Source organism: Stegodyphus dumicola, chromosome 1 (assembly GCF_044657685.1).
Source record: "Stegodyphus dumicola isolate Sdum_Otavi_A_Nest chromosome 1, ASM4465768v1".
NCBI classification, from domain to species: Eukaryota; Metazoa; Arthropoda; class Arachnida; order Araneae; family Eresidae; genus Stegodyphus; species Stegodyphus dumicola.
The window spans coordinates 273,638,411-273,661,815 of NC_140768.1; the positions used below are offsets into that span (position 1 = coordinate 273,638,411).

General features: G+C 32.4%; 1 protein-coding gene and 1 non-coding gene across 2 annotated transcripts; one reads left to right on the forward strand and one right to left on the reverse strand.

The window, feature by feature from the left end:
* Nucleotides 1-13: 13 nt before the first annotated feature.
* Nucleotides 14-17,561, reverse strand: LOC118202550 (astacin-like metalloprotease toxin 5). Its single transcript, XM_085806985.1, has 6 exons — nucleotides 17,406-17,561; nucleotides 10,927-10,997; nucleotides 8,631-8,706; nucleotides 7,177-7,291; nucleotides 5,218-5,393; nucleotides 14-295 (listed from the first exon to the last, which is right to left on the reverse strand). The coding sequence occupies exons 1-6, from the start codon at nucleotides 17,470-17,472 to the stop codon at nucleotides 75-77; spliced, it is 726 nt and encodes a 241-aa protein (XP_085663111.1). The 5' UTR covers nucleotides 17,473-17,561; the 3' UTR covers nucleotides 14-74.
* A 4,157-nt stretch (nucleotides 17,562-21,718) lies between these two features.
* TRNAT-UGU (transfer RNA threonine (anticodon UGU)) lies at nucleotides 21,719-21,791 on the forward strand. The gene has a single exon. It is a non-coding gene; the product is annotated as a tRNA-Thr (tRNA).
* The last annotated feature ends 1,614 nt before the right edge of the window (nucleotides 21,792-23,405 follow it).

Consider the following 23,405-nt stretch of genomic DNA (forward strand, 5'->3'; position numbering starts at 1 on the left):
TAATATAAAAGTCCCCAGTTCAATAAAACTTTTAATGACAAGAATATATACAAACATGAAAGAATGCAAATATCTTAGCACTTGTACATTTTCTTTACTCTGGTTATATCACTCTCACTAAGACCTGGTTTGTCGTAAGTTTCATAGAGCTTGACTCCACTCTTTGCAACCATGGTTTTAGATCTACCATCTTTAGAGAAAGCTGTATTACCATACAACATGATGGAATTGTAGTCAAAAGTGTCCAAAAGTAAATTTTCATGTGGTTTCAGAAGGAAGAACTGGGTATCCATACCTATAAAAAGAGAAGATCTATTATGAAAAGCAAAGTTTTTTGCTGAAACTATATTTTCTCTGCATAAAAGTACTAAAATAAACATATCCTATTAAAATATTTAACAATAAATTCGTTGCAACAACATTATTTTATAACTTTGGCTAAGATTTCAGTAGATAAACTAGCATTTTCTATTAAGTGGTGCGTTACAGTATATAAAGAATAGTAATACTATTTACCTATTTAAAAAAAACGTTTCCTATTTCCTAGCTATAAAAATCTGATGTGGACACCACATAACTTCCTTGTACGGAATATTAAATTATACACATTTTTGCTGCATTTCATTTAAACGTTTTCCTTCGAATTTAATTAGATATATTTCTCATTCAATTAATTCAGTTCTCACTTTGCAACAAGGCAAAAATACGTAAGAACTCACAATATCTTTATTAAAAGTTGAAAAATATAAAAAAATATAAAACACCAAATACAATTAAAATAATTTTAAAAATCTCATGTGTGCGCCTAGTACGGAATATTAAATTATACGCATTTTTGCTGCATTTCATTTAAACTTATTTCATCTAATTCTATTACAGATTACTCGTTTTTGCGTTAGAAATATATACATACATACCTACCCACAGACGTCAGGAAAAAATCTCTTTTGAATCCATTTTAAATCCTTCTTGCAATCCATTTTGGAAAAAAGAGTCCTTTATTCTGTCCTTACGTACAAAGCAAAAACATGGTGAAATTGCATTCGATAGGGATCAAAACGTATATTTTCGTAAAAATATGATATCCGGAATTTTTCGCGATTACAATATATCTTTTACTTAGTACAAAGACGTAAATCGCTCTGAAAGTCATAATTTTTCGATATCTAAAACTACGATATCTACATATTGTCAACAAGAAAGGGAAAAAAAAGTCAAAGTTTGGCTTTGCGTGGAAACATTGTTCCAAATACCTATCCAAAGAAAAAAAATGAATATTTTGATTGTTGCAAAAGTAAGACATTTAATATTAAAAGAAAATTCACCAAGGACAGTTTCATAATCATTAAAATATTCAGTCTCAACTGTAAACAAAGTGATTAATACTGATTTGAATTTTACAAACGCGAAAACGTATAATATGCATCGTCTTCTCCACGGTTCCTCGAATTTCATTAGAATTCTCCACGCCTTATTTCCTCGAATTTCATTAGAGATACAGTTCCCATTCAACTAATTCAGTTCTCACTTCGCGACAAGACAAAAATAGGTAAAAATTCAAAATAGCTTTATCAAAAATTGAAAAATATAGAAACATATAAATACAGTTAAAACAGTTAAAAAAAACATTTTTTTAGATTAAAATTAGACTTTCTACCCAAAAATAAATAATTCGGCCAGCGTGCAAGTAAGCAGATTTTTCGGTGCACAAAATTGAAAGTTTAATTCTGGCTCCATTCGGTAAAAAGACACTGAAGGTGCAGAAGCTGACTTAATCCACTATTCTGCTAAGTTTCAAATGTAAACAAATATGGTAGCTATGGTAAAAAAAAATTAGGCTTAGCCGAATTTTTTAGGCTTAGCCGAACTGAAACAACTTTTAAATTGTTGATAATTCAACAACTATTGCATGCAATTAAGTAAAGGCATAAAAACTGGAAGATAAGAACAACATAATCATTTTTAAAGCAAAAAATGCACAATTCACCAACATATAATAATTAAAGAAAATGAGCTCACTGAGCCGAGTAGCAGAGTGGCTATATATATGCAATATTTTGGCAGGCAGGCACAGAAATGACAAAGCTTGACAATATAACTACATCATAGTACGGGCGTTGTATGGCCAAGTAGAAGGCTGAAAAATGACGACAAAGGATTAAGCTTTTTAAATTCCACATCTTCATTCAATTCTCACAGCAGCTCATTTTGCCTTTAAATGAAATTCTCTAAGTTGCATATTCAATAGTGATTTAAACTAAGTAAGATTAAATTTAGACGTTCTACGTCATAACTTTTCAGGGGTCATAACTTTTCTACGTCATAACAAAGGGAAGAAAAAGATGGGAAGAGCAGCAGCAATGTCTTATAGCAGCGGTAGAAGGAAAACAGTCTGACGAAAAATAGTGTGTACTCTGTATTTATACCAGCCGTTATATAACATGCCAGAATGTTCTTAAAAGTACTGGTCTAGGGGGGAAGATCCTGAAATTGCGGAAAGTTAATTATAGGTTGACTGTTCGTGCGAAGCAAAGCCATCGTATTTTTTATATTTTACATATATATGCTTTTGTTAATGTCGATTGCAACCGAAAAGGAAGGTACGCAGTTACATGTTACAGCAGTCCTATATACAAAATTTCAAAGTTCTGAGGCTACTCGTTTTTTAATTATGCGAGATACATATATATATACATACGTACGTACGTGCAGACGCCACAAAAAAAAAAAATCTCTTCTGCATCCATTTTATATCAGTTCTATAGTCCGTTTGGGAAAAACGAGTCCTCTATTCTTCTGTCCTTACTTACAGATGTCACGCAAAAACATCGTTAAATTGCATTCGGTAGCTGCCAAAATGGATATTTTCGTTCAGACATGATACCCAAAAATTTTCGCGACTGCAGTACTTTACTTCGTAGAAGGAAGTAAAATTGAACAGCCATTTATTAGCCATTACCTTTATATGTCGTAAATTCTTAAAGATATGATTAACCAGAAAAGGAAACAATTGATGATTTACAAGTGTTTAAATAGATTATAATAACAGTGTAAGATACCAAGTAGAGGGCATAATGAAAATAAAAATTCTACAGCTGGCCCAACCGGGATAGTGATTAGCGACGCTGACTGCCACACCGAAATACCCGGATTCGAATTTCGGAGAAGACGTGGATGTTTGTAAATGCATAGTACCTATGCGGCATGGAGCCACCCTAAATACGCGGCAAGTCAAAAGTCCTCTCGAGAGGCTGTTGGTAAGGGAAGAGGAATGGTAGACCCTCGGACCCGTCCTTCCCCGGAGTGCTCTCTTTCAAAACTGGGGGCCGACTTGCCAATGACTGGCGCAATCTTACACTCCTTGCCGCGAAAAATTTCATGGGCTTGTTATGATGTTACTTGCAGACAAGTGAGATAAGTCACAACGACAACAACACAAATTCTAGAAATTGCGGCAATTTATAGACCTTTCGAATTAAACTTTAAATTCATTATTTTGAAATACACTCGATGAGATAACTTATAATTCTGGATAATAGTTAAAGGAGAATTAGTATTGAAAGTTAATAATTATGACATTACTAACAAGTACTAGCAACATTATATAGCTGTGTTTAATACATGTACTAATTACAAATAAAACAGTTCATTTAGTAAATTTTGTATCAGATCATTGAGGGTATTGCATTAATCATTATAGCATTAACATTCTTTATTGAGGGAAATATATGAGGCAGGATACAAAACAATCTTTTGAATAGTGATGAAGAGTTAGTGAATTGTCATTAATCGACTCTCCAAAAGCACTAATATAAGCTTAGCTTTTATCGTTAGTACGCGCAAGAATGCTTATAACTACGTGATGTAATAAATACTCGTACTTTGCTATATTACTACATTAAATTACGATATGATGTAAGATAAATGAATAAAATATTTGCCATTGAATTCATGACTGAGCGGAAAAACTGCAATTATTGCTCTAATATTCCTAAGTGGTCAGTTTAAAATTCTTATATTTCTTGACAGCAAAATGGTTTCATGAATCATCCTAACTTCATGATGTTTACATGAGAGCACATGCATGCCTCTTCATTAATTTCCTTGCAATTATCTAATACACTCATATTGTCATGATCTGTAATACTTAATCCACACAGAGTATTGAATAAAAAAACTAGTGGATTGTTGGACTTAATTTATCACCAGCTAGAGCAGGAGAAATTACTAACAGCAGAGTATGCTATAGACTCCTTAAAAGTACTTCAATATTCTTCTATTCGTAGTAAAAATTCGTTGTAAATTTATTGATTTCATATCAATAAACAGGAGTTGGTTATTAGAAAATCGAAGACACTCTATAGTACGGAGTATAAAAATTCAGAAAAAAGGTAGAAAATAATTAATTTTTTTAGAATGCTTATGTTATTTTTTAAAGTAAGTTAGCTGTAAGTAACTAAAAAGCTCAGTTTAATTTTTTTATTAAATTTAATCTATGTTTTAAAATGTTTTTGCTTATGGCTAATATTAGTTACTTTAATTTTATGCATTTCGCTTATTTTTGTTTTTATTAGTTCCTTTTTTTAAGAATTTGCATGTTATTTTATTAAAAAAAACATATTTTACTTTAAAATGTGGGGAAAACACTAAAGGTATTTTCTCCCTCCTTTCTGCATTCCTTCGTGGTGTAACGACAGCACATTCGGCGCGTATTCGAGAGGTCTGGGTTCGAGTCCCGGCGAGGGCATTGCTCATTTTTCACATCTCCCTCATAAAAAAGAAATTATAATGAATCTGCAACAACACCTAAGTAACTTTTATTTTTTTTCCAACGGCGGGCACTTGCCTATGGCGGGATCGGCCCCTGCTAAGGCCAGATGTGGTTCTCTCTTTATTATGGAGGCACCTAATAGGTGGGGCACCTTTGCTTCATATGATTAAACAGACAATTTTACATCCATGCCTTCTCCAGGATTCGAACCCGGGCCCTTCAGTATCGCAGTCAGGCTTCCCTAACCACTATATCATCTGGGCGGCTCTATCTAAGTAACTTTACGGTAAAAGAAATGAAAGACATGTTTTTACAAGAATGAGGAATATAAATCCTTTTTCTTCAAGGCTTTATCGACGACAGCGCTGAGATAGATGCGACAAAGGCCATTGCATAACATTTGCTGTAACTGCTAAGTCTTTTATTCCAGAACTAAAATGCTTTACCGGTCTGAATATTTTCCCAGTATATGGTGAGGTATTCATCTCTGTCGGACCTGTTCTGTTCATGGAAGAAGCCGAGAGCATGACCAAGTTCGTGTACAATAGTGCCTTTGAACATGCATCCCTGTCCCAGCGAAACAGGTTGTTGTCCGCCAATCATACCAACATTTGAATAGCACCTAGAACAAAATATTTAATACTAAATTACTTCCTATGAAGAACAAGAAACCGATACTAAATACACTATTTGTAAAATTTTAGAGACCTGCAAACACCTAGCGATCCAAGAAGGCACTTACAGCTCTTTTCATGTGTACGTGTGGTTCACAAACCAGAGAAAAGATTATGAAGCAAAATATCAAGCGTAGGTATTAGGTGCGTATAAAATAAAGAAAGAAAGGGAAAACATTGAAACTTACTTTTTCAGTGCGTAAGTGCGTAAGAATAGTGGTAGCTTTCTAATTTCTCCACCTCTCATTTGGCGTCTCATTTAGGACACACATTTCACACTCAGAAATTCATCTTTGATTTTTTTTTTTCTATTTCTATATTTATTGATGAACTGCTTAGTACAACATTAGATTTTCATTTTAAGGTGATACATAGGAATGAAATTTAACATTTGCTTCTTTAATAAATATGACAAAAATGTGTAAACAAAAAAATTTAAAATTTCATAATAATAGAGATAAAAATTTTTTAAATGTATTACGGAGTTTACCAATAAATACAGAAATAGAAGTTATCAAAGATGAACGCCGCAGAGATGGAGAAATTAGGAAACTTCAATTATATCGATAGAACTATTACACATTCGTGTAATTCTGCCGGCTCCTTGATAAATAAGCCCTAAGGCGCATGATAATAAATAATTCTTGACGTGGTAATCTCACTAAGTAGAAAACGGAACTAGAAGGAAGGAAGGAAAAGAAGTCTGAGAGATGAATGGACTAGTATCTGATTGGACTGCAAGGATGGGAAAAGGCAAAGTGAAAAATCTTGTAACACGGGTGAAAATAACAATTCATATTACAATATTAAGAAACTAAAAATAAACAAGTACTAATAAAAAATAGGAGAATAAAGAAAATATGAAATACAATTCAAAGCATAAAGATTATACAACAATTCAACCTGTGTGAAAGCTGTTTCGGTGGTGAAATTATGATCACTATCAATGATACGGTGAGCCGCCAGGGGTCTGGTAAATCTATTTTCCTGTAAGATTTCATAATTAAAGATCTACGAGTAGTTAACATAGTCACTGCAGATAGCTTTATTGAAGAAACGGTCATTGGTTCTTCGAAGATAAGTTTTAAGACTTCCAATTTTGAGATCTTTATGGAGGAGAGTATTTCTAACTATGTAATGTACATTAGTGATAACTAAATTTATTCTGAATTTTAATTTATTTAAAAAAATATTTTGACTAGAAATTAATTTTAAATAGTTTTTAACTAATGAATTTGGCGATCTGTAGCAGTATTCCCGACAGGAGCCGCATAACAGATGATTTAATACACCTTAGAGAATAGGCCTAATGCAGGCAGTGTAAATATGCTTCTTGGTCTTGAGACTCAATTTAGAGTATTTGCCAACCGATAGGAAGACAGCTATTTACGATGCCAATAGCATTGCTACGAATATTGTTGATGTGATCATGCCATATAAGATTTTGATTAATAAAAATTCTCAGATACTTTTCTTTGGTCACAATGGGAACTGTGTTTTTAGTCATTAAATAAGATTAAACTTCTATAATTGTTGTATCCCTTTTTGTTCTTTATCTTGCTAACTGTATTTTATATGCTATTGCAGCGCCACCTACTGAAAATTGCGATAAAAATATCTCTGTATTTCCTTATTCAAAGAAATGCAATTATCTTAGAGTTATTCCAGTCCTAAATTTTGATAATTTTTAAATTTTTTGATAATTCATCGATTAATTTTTAAAAAATTTACCCTTGTCCAGCAAAAATCCTAATGTAATTGGCCTCCAATGTTCTTGGAACGAATTTCACGCATGTTTTTTTGTGGTAGTCGTCCATAGCTTGTGAGATAACACCTGTGTAACGAACTGAAAAAGACAAATATATATAAATTTGAACCGGAATTATAAATATGTTTTCTTAAATACTCACTCTGTATAAGATTTACGTGAACCACTAATAAAAATTCCTGTTGTTGGAAAATACTTGCTACTACATGCTAATACTCTAAGAAGTGCTAACACACTTTAGAAAATCGAGAAAACTGTTATTTCCAGTCTTTTCGAGAGATTTCGAGAGATTTTCGAAAACAGATATTATTGTTCTGTATTATTTTAAAAGAAATTAAGTAAAGGAGAATGTGCATGTTTCTCGCACTGTGAAAACACGACCGTATACCTAGAGCTATCAAATTTTGAATAACGTAATCCTCCATCCGAAGGCGAGCACATGAAGGCTCGAATTTTGAATTTGTTTTATTATTTATTTCACATTTTGTAAACCCTTGACGAATGTTTGATTAACAAACTCAACGATTTCAAAGCAAGCAATGGCAACACTGTACAGAAAAAAATAAGTTTATCTCCAGTCCGCGAGTCCGTCTATCGGAAATTCTAAAGATATGCGATTCTGAGTATTTTCTCATATTGCTATTGAATTGAATTTTATGTGGTTTAAGTGCAAAGAATATGATATCTCATAAATAAAGGTAACGCATATATATAATAAAATCTGAAAGCTTTCAGATTTTGGCTAATCTTTGGAATATGGTAACAGGTAGTTTGGCGACATTTTGGTAAGGCGATAAAGGTTACTAGCTAGGACTTTAGCAGTGTACATGGATAAAGTCAAGTGTGTGCGCAATGCTATTTTTGTGCAATTCTGGGCTGTTTTTTTAAGTGAAAATAGGTCGACATGTACATGGATACAGTGTATGTGCAATTCTTAAAAACGCGGCAAGAAGTGGGCGATTCTACTCTTTCTCCCAATTTCGTACCTAATCTTCGTCATGATTAAGCACTTTTGTTCCATAAAAGTTCTAGCATAAGCAGAATTCGGCTAGCAGATTGTTGGGAAAAAATGTTGAGGGGGGGAACATGCCTTTACTTCGTGAAAACAAAAAGGCGTCCAAACAAAAAACTAGCAGGTTGTTGTAGCAGGGTTGGTCGCCAAATTTTCGCCAAAAAATTTTTAAGTTACCATAATCCGAAGATTAACCCAGACTTTTTTTTTTTAATTTTTCCTTTTTATTTATTTTATTTATTTATTTTGAGGGAAGGCCAAAAATATATAAAGGAATAATCAATATAATGATGTTTCATGTATTTACTTATTGCTTCCATTTTACTATTAAAAGATAAATGTTTTGTCTACATATTGGAAGAAAATATTATTATTTATTAAAAGTATTCGTTGAATACTACTTACTTAGAGAAGGATCAATGACGTATGGAACTTTCTTGTTAGTCCATCTCAAATGTGGATGAGGAATGACGTTACGGTCCTGTTTAAGAGAAAAACTGGTGAAATATTTTGATATTTCGCTCCCTATTTAGCTCATTACATTTTTTTTATTTCTAGGTGTTGCGGTAGCGATCATTCATTCCAAAAATATGAAAATTCTGGATAAGATAAAAGGAACTAAGGAAGAATATAACTGGCTAGATTTAAATCGAGCAAAAGTGTAACCTTGTCAAATGACTCGTGATGACTCTTCCTTATTTTCTGAAACTTGCAACCTGATTTAAATTTCCTTGCTTTGACAGGTTAACAGCCACTCAGAAGTACGTTGGAACATTATTATTCAAGTTCCTGTTTCTCCGGTAGATATTAGTTGGAAAACTCAGGAGTCTTCTTCCACGGTTGAAACTTGATAAGTCAAGTAATCTAAATAATTATTTCTTTTATTTCTGAGTTTTACCTGTTTACCTCCTTTTAATAATAAATTATTTTATTGAAGATTTTTATCTTTTTTAATATTTTTTGTGCGTGTTATTTGAAAATTATATATTTGGAAGAAAAGGCAAAAACTTTTTGCATGCATTAATATAATTAAATTTAAGAATACCAATTTACAAGGAAATATCGCATTCCATTGATAGGCGTGGTTCGAATCCCAGCTTATACATAGTTACTATCTTACGTTTCTAGCTTCGAAAGATTCTAAATATCTCTACAGTGGTGCTTACACTAAAATGTAGGAGACAAAACTTCGTTTCCGTTTGGATCTGATCGATTGGGTTTTGAGCCTGTCTTCGGTAACTGCTTAAGTGTAGAGGAATTAAAGAGATTACTGAATTTCACCGTGTATGCCCTGTAGTGAAAGCAGTTAATACTTCTAAATAGCAATTGGAAGATCCGTGTTTCGAATACGGATATGATCATAGCTGATTGCTCATATACTTGCTCCGAAATATCTAACAATCTGTATGATATTTATGATCCAATATAACTGATAAATTATTAATAATTGATTTCGTAGAAGTTTCACAGCTTATAAACTATTTCGATATAAACATATAAAGAAATTCTTCATGCATATCAGGAATCTTTCATCAATCCATTAATTTTTTTCAATTAAGTCACTTAATTCGATATTCTGAGAATTAATCTTTGGAAATGGAACAGTATTTGCAACATATATTAAAACAGCCTTTATTTTTGTGAACGTAAAAGGTAAAAGATTAAAATTTAAATAAAAAATTTAATATTTAAATAAGCGTATTTAATTAAATAATATTAAATCAGGGCAGATACACACATTGACGGAAGGTAATATTTGGATGGATGAATGATCCTTCCATGCATGCAGGAGTTCTACAATTTTATGCAGAGTTAGTTAAATCATGATTAAATATCAGTATTTCTAAAAGAATTATTAAATAAGTAGTAAATCGTAAGTAGTCATTGCAGTACATTCTTCACCCGATGGAATTTTCTAAATGTATTGTTGCGTGCGTAGGATTCGTAATGCACAGAACCGATGATAGCTTCATAAAATTTATTTTTATTCACAGAAACACTTCACTATTCTGGAACTTTCCACAGCAGTATTGGTACACCTCTTCATAGTATCACAGAGCACAATCATTAGTTACACTTTAAACTACTAAGAACGTTAACGACAACTAAATGCAAAGCTCATCTAAAAGGCGAAGCTCTCCAAAAGTCGGTTGTGAGCCAACAACTAACAACTACACCTACGAAACTGATGCTCCCTCCAAATCTTATACAGTTTTCATCTGGTCGCCGAGAAATCTCTAGTACTTTCTGGAAGCAGATGTAACCGTATCTGGCCCTCATTATGGAAGAATTTCCTATGAGGGCCGGATACGGTTACAGCTAATAATAGGAATCAGTTACAGTTATTCAGTTACAATATCCATTACAGTTATGCGCATAGATCGGATTCAAATGTCATCAAATTTGGCGACAAACTTTAGTCGTCAGAACGATCGCCGACTTGGCAATATTTCGCCAAATTAGCAAGATAGCCATTTACTCAATGTTAAATAAACTTGCTTCTGCATTCTTTTTTTTTTTCCGGCAGAGCGTTATTTCTCTCAAGGTGTTCATGTTACATTACACAGAAAAAAACAACAGTTTCACAGATAATTTCACTAAAATTATCTATTTATGTACAAAATTTGTAACAGAATCATTCTTTAATCAAGTACATGCTTTATATGTGCTAAAGAAAAGAGCTGCATGAAGATTAACTTACCGAGACATCAACTCCCAACATATCTCCACCGAATAAATCGGGATTCTGCATAGGAAGATCTCCAAGGTTAACTAAAGAAGAAATATGCGGGATTACCAATATGTAAATAATGGCGAAGGAGAAATCAGTAAGAAGGTTACGTTGTAAAAAATATCGAAAAAGATAAAAATGAAAAATGACTGCTTTTTCCTTTATTTTAATTTAATTGCTAAGAGATTACTTGCTAACTGTAACAAGATGAATGGTGGCACTAAAAAGCAATGGCATTAAACACAAAACCTGAATATATTTATATTTTGTAACAGAATAGAGACATACACAAAATTCAGATTTATTCAAAACGATGGACATGATTCTATATGAAAATATTCAATATACATGGCAAAGAAGTGATGAAAAAGAATGACACATGCATCTGATATCAATGTATTTATTGCACTGTGATTTACATAGCTAAAAAGAAGAGATCAAATTATAATTTATTCTCCAGAAAGGCTGGAATGGGGATGTCACCGCTTTCGGGTTTGCCTGACCAAATTATGGAGATGATAGGATTAGATCGCCCTAGTGATGCTTTTGAATGTGTGAAATAAGATGGAGTATCACCGTAGAGATATAGCTCAAGCTATACAGTGAGCTCACAAAGAAGTGGACTAAGACATTATTAAGTATTTTCCCCCAATTATGGAAGCCTCAGTACAATAAACACGTTAATTTTCAATGTATGTGTGGTTGTTCGTTTTCATCACGCCTTTCTCGGACACCCTGTCAACCATGTCAGGAAAAGTCCTTATGTGGCTTTAATTTTCGCGATCTCAGACATAAACGTCCAGTTGCAAAAATGATTTAAATGACACAAATAATTGCGTTTTGGAATTTTTTAATTTAAACGTTGGTTTTGTAAAAATTAGGAAATTTAACTTTTACGGTCTACCAGGCCTTGTAGTTATATTTACAAGTTATCACTCATTCCAGAAAATTTGATGTGGACACCATATGACTTCCTGATACGGCTTTATTAAATTATACACATTTTTGCTGCAACAATAAACCGATATTAAATATTGTTAGAGATTTGCAACTATAACCTGACATTGAATATAGTTATATATTGATTGTTAGACTAATTACATACATAAATTGTTATTGCTTGTGTAGTTAGAGGCATTGCCAAACCATCAATACTTTCATCTTTAAACATTTTATACTTCATGTAATTGAAAGTGTATGACTACAACTAACGACTGCGAAAATGAAAGCCGGGTAAGTACTTTTAAGCAGGGGCTATCTATCTATATATCTATCGATCTATCTATCTGTCTGTCTATCTATCTGTCTGTCTATCTAACTTTATATATATCTATATATACATATATATGCATTATATGTAAGTACAACCTTTATGTATATATGTAAGATATAACAAAATATGATAGCTGTTTCAAAAAAATAATTGACGACCTCAAAATTAACATTCTAAATTTGGCAATCTGCCCCTAAATTCGTCCCTTCTCGCAGGTTCCAGACTTTCTATCTTATGTAACGTTTTAATGCAGATGCCTCTCGTCCAATCAAATTACATCTAAACCAAAACTGTGAACTGAAACTTCAGCCTTCTTGCTATGAAAGTACTATAACCTTTCCCTTTTTCCCCGCATAGCTTTCCTGTTGGCAAGATGCATTTTATGTATGCTGCAGCTTACTTTCTTAAAACGGCGTCGTACTTCAAAATGCAACTTACTGTATTCAAATATAATTAGGAAGTATCTTATCTGAAAAAGGATGATTTGATATGCATGGAAAAAATAAAGATTGTGATTTTTCAAGATATGTTGTGCTAAATTGCGTCATCATGCTTTCCACTCTGCCACCTTCAAACCACAGTTTTATTACAATAATATGGCGCAGCCAATTTTCGACCCTACAGGCGTGGAACTTCAGTGCAGTTTATTTCAACTTATCTCACATCGTTTAACGAATGGATAAAATAAAAACGATAACTATTCATCTGAATTCCTTCAAGCCACTACGGTCTTCTCGGTCATCTACGCAGTATCGTAAGCTGTTGGGAGGTCCACTGCTTTCATCTACGCACTTGAAATCATTACATATATATATACATAAAGGTTGTAGTTACATACTTCCAATTATACGACGTTTAAAATTTTTAAAATATTGTAAATGGCGAAAGTATTCATGTTTTGGCAATGTCTCTAACTACGCATGCAATATATATGGGTAATGGTAGACAGAATGGCCATTATCCATATATAATGGCCCCCCACATACACACACATATATATACACATACCAGAGCCCATTAGGTACTGCCGATTTCAATAAATAACAAGAAGATGCACAACTAAATATTATAGCAATCCCATATACAAAAGTTGAATGTCTAACGGTTTCCAAGATCCAGAGGAAGCAGGGAGCGGGGAATACCAAACGGATAGCGGTGGATAGGTTTTTGTTAAATTTTACTTCGAGCAGCAAGATTTAGTTTCCATAAAACGTTTTTAGTTAAGTTTTACATCTGTATGTGCTCTTTGAGTTTTAGATTTCTAGCTAAGTGAGAAAACGAGTATTCGTCGGAGACACAAGAACTTTAAAAAGTGGAGTTGAATAGTTAATTAAGTTTATTTTTACAGGCTAAGAAAAGTTATTTTTCCAAATTAAAATATGAATACAACGCTTGGCAAAATATTACTATTTTTTTTGCACTGTCAGTGAGTGTGAAAGAAGTATTTTTTTCGTAAACCTAATTAAAATAAGATGTTTCCCAAAAATACTTCATCAATTTAGTTTTAGAAGTAGCTGTAGTAACTAACTGTAGTTAGTAACTCTAGTAAGTAAGTTGCAAACTAAATCAAGAATTCAATACCGAACATAGATTTTTTAGCGAAGAATATTTTATTGCGGATCTGTTTATTCTTATTAATTTGCTAATTCAATCTGTATTTAGTTCTTAACATCCAGTAACAGTTCTTTACATACAGTGCGGTCAGTTTCGGATTAGCGGAACGGATTGCGGATTAACAGCAGCCTGTCTGATAAGGATTAAATTCATTCATTGAAGGGAAATGGAAAAATTAGTATTACAAACCAACAGCGTAACACGAACTATCTTCGGAAAGTACAAAAGGAAGAAGAAAAGATATAAGATAACAGCAGTGATAGTAAAACTGTCTCTCAGAAAAAATTTGCCGCAAAGCAAAACGTTTTAACATTTTACATGAATTTATACTCAAGAGAACCATTCAAGTTTCTCTTGTAAATTGTTCTTAAATGCTTTTTGTAACTTCTTTCCATTACGTTTATTCTTCAGTTATTTACAATACATTATTTTTGTTTTGATTTTATTTACATGATAAATTTTTCTCGATATTAAACTGTTTGAAACTGCAGGTAAATTGTTGATAATAGTTTTCTGTTAATTTTCATATGGTTTATTCCTTGTTCCTGTGTTTTTAACCTACTTCTGGTTACCGCTATTTTGAGTTACCGTACCCGTCGTGCCCAGTTAATCGTAAATTGATTGTATGAGTTTTAACACAAGTCTGGACATTGAAAAAGGCAGATTACAATTTTATATTTTTGTATAATCTATCTGATATATTTATATTATTCCTTGGATATGAAAATCTTAACACATTTCCCTACCTAATTCTATGCTGACGTATCAAATACTGTAATTCATGTGGAAATACCTTTTCACTTATTTACAATTAAAAATATTTTCTTATCTGTTCTGAGAGAATGAAAAATTAAAGTCCTTATATTAATACAGTGTCTCACAAAAGTGATGGGACACTTGTGCTTTACAAAAGGAAACTGTTGTAAAATAAATAAAAAAAAACGTGTAAAAATATTTTGTGGGTGTGTTTCATACTTAAATTTAGTAACAATTATTACATAATATACATTTTCTCAAAATATTAAAATAATAATTTAATAAAAATACAATTGTTTAGAACGGAGCAAAAAATGGCTCACATAAGTGATGGGACACTTACTTTTCCATCAAATGTTTATCCAAAAATTTTACTTTTTAAAAGGTTTTAATATTTTGTTGGATATCCTTTTACTTTTAAAACATGATTTAATCTTCTTGGGATGGTTTCGACTAATTTTTTTATGATTTCTGGAGTGATTTTACCCCATTCTTCTTGAAGCACCGATTTGAATTGTTGTTTTGAAGAAATGGTGTGATTGCGAATTCTTGATTCCAATTCTTGCCAAATATTATCTATGGGATTTAAGTCTGGAGATTGTGGTGGTGTTTTTATTATTTCAGGATAGTTATACAGCAGCCAGAGTAACGTTCAAAGCAGTGTGCTTGGGGTCATTGTCCTGGTTGAATTTAAAATCGTTATGAAGGTTCAAGTTTCGTGCTGAAAATTTCAAATTTTGATTTAAAATGTCAATATACTTGTACTGATCCATTATACTGTCAATAAAAACAAGATTACCAACTCCAGCGGACGACATACACCCCCATACCACAACTCCTCCTCCACCATGTTTTACTGTTGGAACCAAGTCCTGTTTGCGAAATTCTTCCCTGGGTTTTCTCCACACCAAGATTCTACCGTCAGAACCAAATATATTAAATTTATCCTCATCAGCAAATATAACTTCATTACAGTAATCAGAATTCTTATTTGTGTTGGATTTTGCGAAAGCCAGTTTGAGTTTTCTATTCTTTTCACTTACCAAGAATTTTTTCCTGCCTGCTCTACCGTGATATCCAGCAAATCGAATTACTCTTCTAATAGTCTCAGGATTAACAATTACTCCATATAATGCTTGTAAATCAGCAGCAACTTTAGGAGCACTCATTCTTGGATTTTTTTTTTTTAATATCTCGAACGATAATTCGCTTTATTCCATTGGATAGCTTTGATGGTCGGCCAGATCTTCTTTGATCCAGTTTGAGTTTTCTATTCTTTTCACTTACCAAGAATTTTTTCCTGCCTGCTCTACCGTGATATCCAGCAAATCGAATTACTCTTTTAATAGTCTCAGGATTAATAATTACTCCATATAATGCTTGTAAATCAGCAGCAACTTTAGGAGCACTCATTCTTGGATTTTTTTTTTAATATCTCGAACGATAATTCGCTTTATTCCATTGGATAGCTTTGATGGTCGGCCAGATCTTCTTTGATCCTGAATCATATGATTCTTTTTATATCGTTTAATGATATTGAAAACTGTTGAAGGACTCAAGTTAACTGTTTTAGCTGTTTCTCTAATAGATTTTCCACGTTCAATATGCAAATTAATAACTAATTTTCGAATTTCATGCAAAGTTTCTTTTCGTTTAGCATTCATGGCTGCACAGAGCTAAAAAACACAAATATTCCAAAACAAACTGGAGCGAAATAATGCAGACGATTTTATAAATTATTGCCAATAGCTTTTGAGTAAAAATAAAAACCCAAAAAATTATTTTTATTGTAGTACGTAGTAGTATCTAATGGTGTCCAATCACTTATGTGAGCCATTTTTTGCTCCGTTTTAAACAATTGTATTTTTATTAAATTAATATTTTAATATTATGAGAAAATGTATGTTATGTAATAATTGTTACTAAATTTAAGTATGAAACACACCCACAAAAAATGTTTACATGTTCTTTTAATTTATTTTATTACAGTTTCCTTTTGTAAAGCACGAGTGTCCCATCACTTTTGTGAGACACTGTACTATTTTCTTCCTTTCATTTTCGTAAATTAAAACCATAATTCTATATAAATTAATAAGTTCCTATCATTCACTTAACTAATATTAAAACAGAATTGTTATTCCTGTGAAGATGGGTAAAATTCGTTTTATTTAGCTACTCTAAATAGTTTCTTTGAAATCTTACTGAACACTACAGAAGCCCTAAGTTCTTACAGAATTTTAGATGAGAAATCTTAAATACTTGATTTTCTTTTAGATTTGTTTTGATTGCTTTAATTTTACATTTTGAAGGCATTAATACGATAATGCATTCTAATGTATCTGATAAAGAAATGATAATAAGATTAATAAGAATCGTTGCTAAGATTCTCTCATTATTCTGATTTATCGTAGTAGTATGCACACTATAGAACAAATTTCCTTATACTACAATGCGTTTGTAGTCCGCAGGATTGCCCTTTTCGTACATCTCAGTTCTTACAATTAAAGAATTTTATAACCCAGCATCTAATTCTTTATACAAGAGAAATTATTACAGCAATTTAAGTGCATATACAATTATATAATTAAAGTTCTAATTTTAGAATATATTTTTAAGGCCTTGAATTGTCTGATAACTATCAGACCTAAATGTAATATATAATAATTTATTACTGGTACCCTTCCACTCTCTGTGAAGTAGAATACTATATGGTCAGCTTCATAATAGTTAATTTTAGAATCGTATAGTCATATAATACTAAGCAAGCATATTCTTTCTAAAACTCTAAACATTAAATATACCCTACCTTGAAGATCAATTGGAGTTGCAGAAGCAAAGACTGCAAAACCCAGGATGATAATTAAGCGCATCATGTTTGAAACTCGTTTCTCTGAGACTTGTCTGTGCTGGAAAACAGGATTCGTCCATGATTGCAACAAGCTTATATTCGCGATTTTATCAGCGTCAGAATGACTTGGGAAAGGTCTCATCTGTGAGCACTTATAGGCCCTGATAACTTTCGTATGTTCCGCTTTTTCATTTTTACTGAACTCCCGGAAGTGATGTTTTGAAATTAATAGTATCTATAATATCTAGAGACAGAATGAATCCCTATTATTGCACTAACTTCTAAAATGTTTAAGGTTTAGTAATTAAACTGATTTTTCATTTCAACTCCCTTTTGTACATAAAAAGTAAAGAATTTCCTTTGGCTGAGGTGAAAAATACTTAACAAGCTTTTCGGTTCGGGAATGTACGCAGGCATGCGTACTGCTTTTTCAGTACTGCCTACCTAAGGGATAACTGGAAATTCAGATACCACAAAAAATAAAAGCAGTATGAATTACAACTTCATATAAAGAAGGAAAAAGAAAGTGTGTAGGTGAAAATGAGAAATTAAGAAGTAAAATATTTAACAATTTAATTACATAACGTATGTATTTATTAACATAAATAGGAATCTTAAAATTTGCTATTACCGTATTAACGTGCCTGAATATTTTAATTATGAGTGATTTGAATTTACGTAAAATTAAATATTTTAATCAAAATTTAACGACTAATAGATTACTTTACATTAGGTATTTTTGGAAGCAATAGAGATGAAAAATTAGCAACGCCTTCGCCGGGAATACGCACCTAGCGTGCAGACCATCACACCACGAAGGCATGCCAAGAAGGCAGGAGAAATGCCTTATATATTTCCCCTTTCAAAGTGTGACTGGAGTTTTTAGGGGACCCAGTCGCTAAATCTTGGTTGTGGAGATTCATCATCCACCACACTTTTTAGTTCAGGCGCCCCTGTAGACTTTAGGATTATTTTGGAAGCAGCAGACTTGAAAAATTAGCAACGCCTTCGCCGGGAATCGAAACACGGACCTCTGGAATACACGCCCAGCATGCAGACCACCACACTACGAAGACATGATAAGAGGTCAGGAGAAATATCTTATAACTTTCTTAAATGTCGTGTTCAATAAAATTTCTGTTTGTCAATTTTAAGCCTACTTTGTAGAGTTTTGGTTCACAACTTGAGCTTAAATTACTGAAACGTAGCTTAGAAGTGGTAGTATCTGCTCAAAGCATATAAAGAAGATTAATTTCTGACTCTAGATGCAAAAAAATATCATCAGCTTTATTGATTTTTACATGCGTCACATTTTAGTGACACGTAAAAGAGAGTATATTTGTACTGACGTGTAAAGATTTTGTAAAATTGTCAGTTTGATCTACATCAATTGAATAATATGTTAATTTGTTATATATATCAACTAGAAAACTTCTATATTTTTTAGATTTTCATGTAAATTTAGAACTTAAATAATGCTTGTCCATTTAAGCTTAATAAAATAGGTTCAGCGAACACAAAACTAATGACTGATTGCCAAATGATCTCATATATAAAGATAATATACCATTATATTTTTTCATGTTACATTTAGTATTTTTATAGTAAATTCAAATAAATAAAATGAAAAAATAAAATTCGTTTCACTAAATTAAAGCTTATGATAGGAAGCTTGTATTTGTTGACTTAGCTTATCGGAAGTTTCTAAAGAATTTAAACTGATATTTTTATTCATGATTTTATTTTTTTTATTTATTTATTGTTACTTTCTACAGAGCACAAAGCTTTTAATCTTAAGAAGAATTTTCTTCCACAGATTTATAACACTTGGCTTGTGTAAGGAGATATTTAATTTCCTCTTATTAGGAATTTTTATAAAAAATCTAACACTCTAACACAATTTATGCATAATTTGGATATGCTTAGTTACGTTTGGGGATATTTTTAAGTTCGTTGCAACTTTCAGTTCAAGAATCCAATATGTAACTCTCATTCATCCCTATTTTTAATCTATGTAATTATTAACTGTCTGAATTTTGATATAATATTAATAAATTAGAAAAATTAACAGAAAAATATTTTTAAAAACAAGCATTAACAAAAAACAATTTTAATAGCACTGGACTTGAATATGTAAATTCTAAATGCAAGTAATAATCACTGAATACTTATACGAAATTATTTGGTTGCATAATTTCCAATACAAAAATAACAACAAAAAAATTATAGCATTGCAAAAATTAACAAAATATGACACACACAGACTTAAAAAGTATAAATATGATTTAAAAAATCATGGCTGATGAAATTGCTCAGCAGAATATTACTATAACTTTCAATATGTGAGTGTCACATATTTAATTTCAATTTGAACAGCAATATTATGTAGTAAATCTGCAAATATATTGGTACTTGACAAAAAAAAAAAAAAAAAAAAAAAAAACTAATATCTTTGCCAAACTTGTAAACTACTCAATACTGTTGAATTTTTATGAGCAAATAACTTCCTATTGTGAACTTTTTATTATGCAACATTTAAAATGTGTGTGCTCTGTCATGTGTTTTGACCTACGTAAGTGGTAAGCAATATTAGCATGCTTTTTCTAAATCTTATATAGGCAACTTGTTCAACAGTATAAAGAATTTGTGGAATTTTACAGCAGATATTTGTTTTCTTGTAATTTCTTGTATAGTTATGGATTTTTGGGACTCGCTTAATAATACTTATTTGGATCTATTTTCAAGCTCTTCTTTATTATTAATTAAAGCACCATTAACAGAAGCAATTACGTTTCTTTCTAGCGAATAAATTCAACATTCTAAATGATATGAAATGATACAAAATAAAGTTACTGTATTGAAAATATACTGTAAAAGCAGACAGTGACATACTTTCGTCCAAATAAACACATGAACATTTCAGGCCACGAAAAGGAATTTATGGGAGAAAATTCGTGAAGAAGTGCTAAGATAATTATAATTTGAATTTTTACAGTGTGAGCATCATAGGGAAATTATCCAGGGTCGTGCCTTACTATTATATAGAAAGGTGGCAGCATAAATAGCGAAATCAAAATACAGTTTGAACCATACAATAATTAAAAATCTTTACGCAACGCTTTAGTATACTGGTTTGTGTTATTCCAATAGTGATGTAGTGAACCAGGTAAGATTTATTGCACGCCTAAGCACTTTGGTCAACTTTGTTTTCGGTTTCTGGTACAAGTAAATCCTTGACGAGCCAACGCCAGAGCAGATGACGTTTTTCTGACAGCGCAAAGCCACTGTTTTCGTTTGTAATATACATCGCGGCTGGTAGCTCCTAAAAGTCGAGGCGGAAGTTATTACAAAACATACTTGCACATGTTACGTTTTGATAATACTGCTTTGAACCTACATTATTGACAATATTGTTTTTAATGTTAGTTTCACTCGATAAGTGGCAAGTGGTTTGCTGTGTTTAAATCAAAAAATCAGATGTGTAATATTTCAGTATCAGTATAATGCGTCGTATCAGTATATATTGTATTTTACAACAATTGTAATTGCTTATTGTCATTGAAATTATGATTATGTTATGACAATTGCATTTTTGCGAAAAGCTGTGAATTTCTGTTTAGTATTTTTAGTAGAGTATATCCTAAAAATGAAAAAATTGTCTGAAAATCAATATACAAAATAATGCTTAAAAGAAGAGGAAAAAGAAAGAAATCTAAGCTATGAAGGAGTTCTTGGTAAAAAAGTCTTCTTTAGACTAGCCATCCACATCCACATCAAAAGCCAGTGCTTTGGATTTGGCAGATATTACCTGTCACTTCCCCAATCACTTCTAAAGACTGCCCCAGTCACTTCTAGAAAAATTTGTTGAAATGAGCCAAAAAATAACACCATCAGAAGTTAATCAAGAGCCGGGTAGCGGTACCGGGGACGGCCAGCTGATAGTAAACGAAATTCCTTCTGATCTAGAATTCTGGATTGTTTTATGCATGTCATCTGAAACTCATCAAATGGTACTTAAGAGTGGCCCGCATTAAAGAATTCGAGCTCCCTATTTATAAAAAAAAGACCTAGATTTTCGCCCTCGAATTTTTTGACAGTGTCAAGCAATGGTGAAGTCCTTGAAAGAAGTTACTCTATTACAAATGATGCTGTTTGATGCTTTTGTTGTATAATATTTGATAACTTGTCTGCCGATTGGCGCGAAAAAGGTATTCTGGCTAAGGAAATCTTATGAGATCCCTTATAAGGTATTTCTTCCGCCATCTTAGCATGCCTTCGTGGTGTAGTGGTCAGCACGCTCGACGTGTATTCGAGAGGTCCGTCGTTCGAGTCGCGGTGAGGGCATTGCTCCGTTTTCATCTCTTCAAAAAAATCCTAATGTCTCTAACCCTCACAATGCACAAAATGTCTGTAATTCTCATAAATGGAAAACATGGAAAGAGCTGGACATTCGATTAAAGCAGAAAAAACTATTTAAGCTAAATATCAACAAATTATGATATTGAAATTCAACATTACAGAGCAATTCTAAAAGAATTATCTTAATAATTAGACTATTGGTCCTCACAGTGCTTAGCGTTTCGTGGAGCAAGTAAATATTTGTTTCAGCCTAATAACTGGAATACTGCCTTCTGAGTTTGATCCAGTTATGGAAGAACAAATTATGAGAGTTCAAAGAGAGTCTCTCTGTCACTAAGCTAAGCAATAATATACAAGATGAATTGATAAATTTGATGGGAAATGTAATTTTAAGCAAAACTGTTGAAATAACAAATATAGTTAACTATTTTTTAATAATAGCCGATTGTATCCCAGACATAAGTCTCATAAAACAGCTCTCATTAACAATAAGAGATGTCGCTTTTAATTCCATTGAAAATAATTATGTACTTGAAAAGTTCTTCACTGCTTTTCTAAGTAAGTGATTCAACCGGAAAATGTTTGAAGGAATTTATTCTGACATATTTGAAAAAGTTAGGTTTTTAAGTTAAAGTGGTTTAAATAACAAGGCTATGATAACGGTGATATTATGACAAGCGAAAGAGAGGGTATACAAAATAGAATACTTCAAAAATATCTAGAGGCAATTTTTGTGTCTTGAGCATACCATTATTCAAAACTAGATATGAACTAGGCAGCGTCTTCAATTCTTTTCGTGTTTCACAAGAAATTTACACTTTTTTTCTGGCTCTACAAAGCATTGGGAAGTGATGAAAAAATATATTTCACAATTAACTCTAAAATTATTGACTTTTACAAGGTGGTCATGCAGAACAGATGCATTAAAACCTCTACAATTTCAAATCTTTGAAATATATGCCGAATAGATTATTTATATTGCTTTATTGCAAATAACAGAAGACGTTAACAGAGATACAGAAATTAAAGTTAAGTCAGCACGAACAATTCGACGTCATTAACAGTACAATGGTTTGTACTCTAGGCGTCCATTGCTTCTCTTACCTTTAAACCACAGGCTTTTACGTTTGCATTGGTGCACTGAACAGCAGAGAAGAACATCCGAATGGCATGGACATTTTATCTTCGGACGAATCCCACTTCTGTCAGCAGTACCACGATGGTCGGATTAGTTTGAAGACACCTTGAAGAGAGGCTGTTCGACTGCTGTGCTATGCGTCGTCATACTGAGGCTCCACCCGGTGTTATGGTGTAGTACTGGATTCCACACCCACATCTCCGTAGTATGCATTATCGGTACACTTACCAGCCGACGTTACATTTCTGAGGTTCTGCAGCCTGTTCACCTTTCCTAGCTTTAAGCTTGCCTGCGACCACATTTCAACAGGGCAATGCGCAACCACATGTTCCGCGTAATGTTCAGGCTTTTTTCTTTGGCCATCATATTGCATTGTTAACCTGACCTGCCCGTTCTCGAAATCTATCACCCATCGAACATGTCTATTCAATGACTGGAGAAAGCCTAGCTCGGCATGTTGC

What these genes read in the sequence shown, in the direction of transcription:
- LOC118202550 (XM_085806985.1), bottom strand. Translation starts at nt 17,472, where the DNA reads ATGATGCGCTTAATTATCATCCTGGGTTTTGCAGTCTTTGCTTCTGCA. An exon ending in AACTCCAATTGATCTTCAAG is followed by an intron (nt 10,998 to 17,405) that starts GTAGGGTATATT and finishes TTTCTTCTTTAG; the next exon opens with TTAACCTTGGAGATCTTCCT. An exon ending in CGTCATTGATCCTTCTCTAA is followed by an intron (nt 7,292 to 8,630) that starts GTAAGTAGTATT and finishes TGTCTTTTTCAG; the next exon opens with TTCGTTACACAGGTGTTATC.